Source organism: Vicia villosa, linkage group LG4 (genome assembly GCF_029867415.1).
Source record: "Vicia villosa cultivar HV-30 ecotype Madison, WI linkage group LG4, Vvil1.0, whole genome shotgun sequence".
Classification (NCBI taxonomy): domain Eukaryota; kingdom Viridiplantae; phylum Streptophyta; class Magnoliopsida; order Fabales; family Fabaceae; genus Vicia; species Vicia villosa.
In genome coordinates, this window is record NC_081183.1 from 181,441,885 (window position 1) to 181,445,732 (window position 3,848).

Genomic DNA, 3,848 nt, shown 5'->3' on the forward strand with positions numbered 1-3,848 from the left:
CCACAACAACAATCCTAACATCGTGTATGATCTAAAGCTCCGTTCGTTCATGCCGACGAACAAATGTACTCTCGTTAGGGGTCCTACATTGAAGTCAGTTACCGCCTGATCTCAATTGTTAGAATCCATCCAACGGTCTCCCGCACAGGGTGTGACATTCACCGAGGGCGGTTCTAACTTTTGTTCTTATATAAGTGTGATTTTGCACCACAACAATGTACAATTCATTGCACTCTTGCGTTCCTTCTCCCTAACTTTTTTGACTTGGACGTTAAAGTGTTAACATTATATGTACAACCCATCTTCATCCATTGAAGACCTCCACCACTAAGTCGAAAACCTTCTCCAATAGACTTTACCGACCTATTATTGGTTTTCTTATTCCATTCCAAAACATCTTATATTATTGTCCCACATAAAGTAGTAAATGGGTGGCTAGGGTGAAAAACAACCCTGATGGATCCATATCCAAACATACAACTAGACTAGTTACAAATGCTTTTGTTGTACAAGAAGACTTTGATCTATTTCAAACTTTTAGTCCAATTGTAAAATCAACCACAACCAATATCTATCATCATTATTACCTTATCTCAAAATTGGCTTATAAAACATCAACAATGTCTTTTTCAATGAAGCTGTTTTTAAAAAAAAAATACATAGTACAACCTTAGGAGTTAGTTAATTATTAGTAGTAGTAGCTTATTTATCTAACAAATTAGTCAACTTGACTGTCTTCACTCTTCTATTGATGAGCATGGTCTTATTATACATACTCCTACAAATCATTAGTCATGAGTCCTTCATTTACTTTGCTCAAATATCTACTCTTTTACAGTCATTTATGAGTACGGATAGTAAACGTGAAAACTTTTAAAATTCCAGATTTTAAGGTAGACTTTTTATTGTTAAATTTTTCATGAGTACTTCACTTCATTTGTTTATTTTTAAGTACACTTAAAATTTACTTTTCACTTTACACTTTTTCTTTGAGAACTGAAGTGCCATTCCATTTATGAAACTGTTTTGTACAAAAAGCTAACACTTGAGTAGTTAAAAAAGCGTATGCTCCTAAATACAAAATTGTACATACACAGAAAACCAAGAAAAAAATAAATAATACTACTAACAAAAGCTAGCTAGTACAATTCCCAAATTACCCTTACTCTATTTCTCTCTAACATAAAAAACTTGCTAAACACTATTAAGGTTTATGATATGTGAATCACTACAACAACTCTTGTTCTCAATTGTTTTCCATTGATTTGTTATATCTTCAGATATCTTGATAGCATCAAAATATGTTCCATGTAGTCCTCTTTTTGTGAACCCTACTGTATACAATCCTTGCTCTCCTTTCCATCCATGAGGAAAGGGTGTTTTAGGCATTCCATCTTTAGTGAAAAAATCACTTCCCTAGAAAAAAAAAATCAACAAAAAAAATTAAGCATTTTCTAGAGAGTAGAGAAACAAAGCACAGAAACCAAACAAAACTGATTTTATTCCTTGATGATTTTTGCATGTAGAAAAGAAGACATTTGTATGTTTATGCTCTCTGCATGTGTCCCAAAACTTAGATAGTGATAGGTCATAAGTGTTTCATAGAATAAGATGAAGCTAAAAACATACCTTAAGCCAACTTGGCACATTGCTCTTGTAACCTGTTGCTAAGATTATTGCATCAAATTCCTTTTCTTGTCCATCCATAAATTTTGCACCACTCTTTGTTATCTCCTTCACACCTTCCATCACCTTCACAAAATTCATCAATATTAGCCTCAGATAACTGACAAAAGCCGATATTGTTAGACCGAATATATAAAAAAATAAATCAAACATACCTTAATGTTACCGGATTTAATTTGAGCAATTTGACCAACATCAAGGACAGGAGTTTTTCCTGTTGCTAGTTTAAGCTTTATAGGACCAGTTTTAGGCCTTTTGATACCATAGTGATTGGTGTTTCCCAAGAAGAAGCTTGAGACTAGTAAGAGGAACTTGTCTACTAATTTTAATGGAAGCCATTTGTTTAATGTCATTGCTACTCCAAATGTTGAGAAACCAAAGATATCTCTTGGAAGCATATGTACCTTAAATCATATAAAAAAATAATGAAGCAAAGTTAGCATAAAAGTACAAACTCCAAAGTTGGATTATTAGTTACCTAAATGGGAAAAAACATATACATGACATCATTTTAAGTACTTATAGCTTTCATTATCTATGATTAAAAATTCTACCTTTATGAATGCCACTATGAAAAGTACTAATAAAGTAACTAAAAAATGTTCAAACTTAAAAACAAACCGAATTTGACAGAATTTCGCAGTGATTAATATATATTTTTAACCTATTAATCACCAGATGATCCTGTCAAATTCGGGGTAAAACCATCTGTCTGTGCAACCTCGATTGAAGTTGCATGGTCACATTTGATAGTGATTTTTGTATAATATTGCAGCGATTAAAAATTTGAAGTAAAAAAAGAAAGGGAACTTACTGTGTTTCTAGCAACCAAGTGAGGTAGAGCATTGTGTCTACAAAGATCCAAGCTAACTTCCATACCAGAATTCCCACAACCAACAACCAAAACCTTCTTGTTTTTGTACTGAGAACCAGATTTATAGTCACAAGTATGAACAACAAGACCATGAAAATGTTCCATACCATGAATCTTAGGAATAACAGGTTCAGCATTTTCACCAGTAGCAACAACAAGCCAAGGTGAAGAATACTGAAAACCATCAAGTGTCATAACATTCCAAATTTCCAAACTTGGATCAAACTCAGCACTGATAACAGTTTGGTTAAACCTAGGACGAATACCAAACTGATCAGCATAGGATTCCATGTAAGAAATGAACTGATGTTTGGTAGGATACTTAGGAAAATCTAGAGGAAAACTCATGAGAGGAAGCTCACAAAAATGTTTAGGTAAGTGAAGTTTCAAACGGTCATAGGTTCTATTTTGCCATAGTGAAGCTATACAGTCACTTCTCTCAAGAATAAGACTTGGAACACCTTGTTCTGATAAACAAGCAGCTACTGCTATACCAGAAGGACCAGCTCCTACAATGATAGGTCCATGAATCCATAGACACTTAGGTTTTTGTTTGAGAGGATCCATGTTTGTATGTGGAAGAAGATGATGAAAAAGTGAGAATTTAAAGAGTTAGGAAGGAGTGAGAAAAGGGTCAAAGAGATTGGTTAAAAGGTTGAACCTTATAAATGAAGGCGTGAAGGTTAAGGAAAGGATTTGATTCTCAAGGCAGTTTCATATAATAACAGAAGAGAGAATGGTGAAAATATATAGAGAGAGTTTAATTGTGTATTTATGGTGATGTGTGTATAAGTACTGTATAGTATTAATTAATGTGATGAATAAATGAAAAAATTATTCATGCATGGTTTGGTTTGGTGTTGATTTTTGAAATGAATGAGTAATGACTTGTAGTCACTCATATGTGGTTTTTTTAACTATGTCACGCTTTGTCAGTTTTCTGACTATTCTCTGCATTCTGTGGACCATTTTTTATTTCAATTTACAAGTATCAACTTCTATCAACCCATTTCTCAATGATAATAACTGTAATTTTCAAGTACAAGATAATTATTGTAATTAATGATCTTGAACCTATAATGTCTACTAAATGTAATTGAGCAATTAGTAAAAATACTAGTGTATAATACTAGTAGTAGTATCTATGAAGTTTAGACTCAGGGATATGGACATAACATTGTATCATCTTCCATCAAAAAAAAAAACATTGTATCATCAACAATGACAAGGTAAAAAATTATAGTCGGGGAGGACCACAATATGCAGTAAAGTTTTCTCTCAAGAGATT

At 33.0% G+C, this 3,848-nt stretch overlaps 1 protein-coding gene across 1 annotated transcript; it reads right to left on the reverse strand.

The window, feature by feature from the left end:
• Nucleotides 1-1,008: 1,008 nt before the first annotated feature.
• On the reverse strand, nucleotides 1,009-3,271 carry LOC131600462 (probable indole-3-pyruvate monooxygenase YUCCA4). Its single transcript, XM_058872620.1, has 4 exons — nucleotides 2,501-3,271; nucleotides 1,842-2,090; nucleotides 1,630-1,752; nucleotides 1,009-1,416 (listed from the first exon to the last, which is right to left on the reverse strand). The coding sequence occupies exons 1-4, from the start codon at nucleotides 3,125-3,127 to the stop codon at nucleotides 1,195-1,197; spliced, it is 1,221 nt and encodes a 406-aa protein (XP_058728603.1). The 5' UTR covers nucleotides 3,128-3,271; the 3' UTR covers nucleotides 1,009-1,194.
• Between the last annotated feature and the right edge of the window lie 577 nt (nucleotides 3,272-3,848).

Coding starts and splice junctions, on each gene's coding strand:
- LOC131600462 (XM_058872620.1), bottom strand. CDS start 3,127: ATGGATCCTCTCAAACAAAAACCTAAGTGTCTATGGATTCATGGACCT. Junction 1,753..1,841: donor TTAAATCCGGTAACATTAAG/GTATGTTTGATT, acceptor AATTTTGTGAAG/GTGATGGAAGGTGTGAAGGA. Junction 1,417..1,629: donor ATGTGCCAAGTTGGCTTAAG/GTATGTTTTTAG, acceptor TTTTTTTTCTAG/GGAAGTGATTTTTTCACTAA.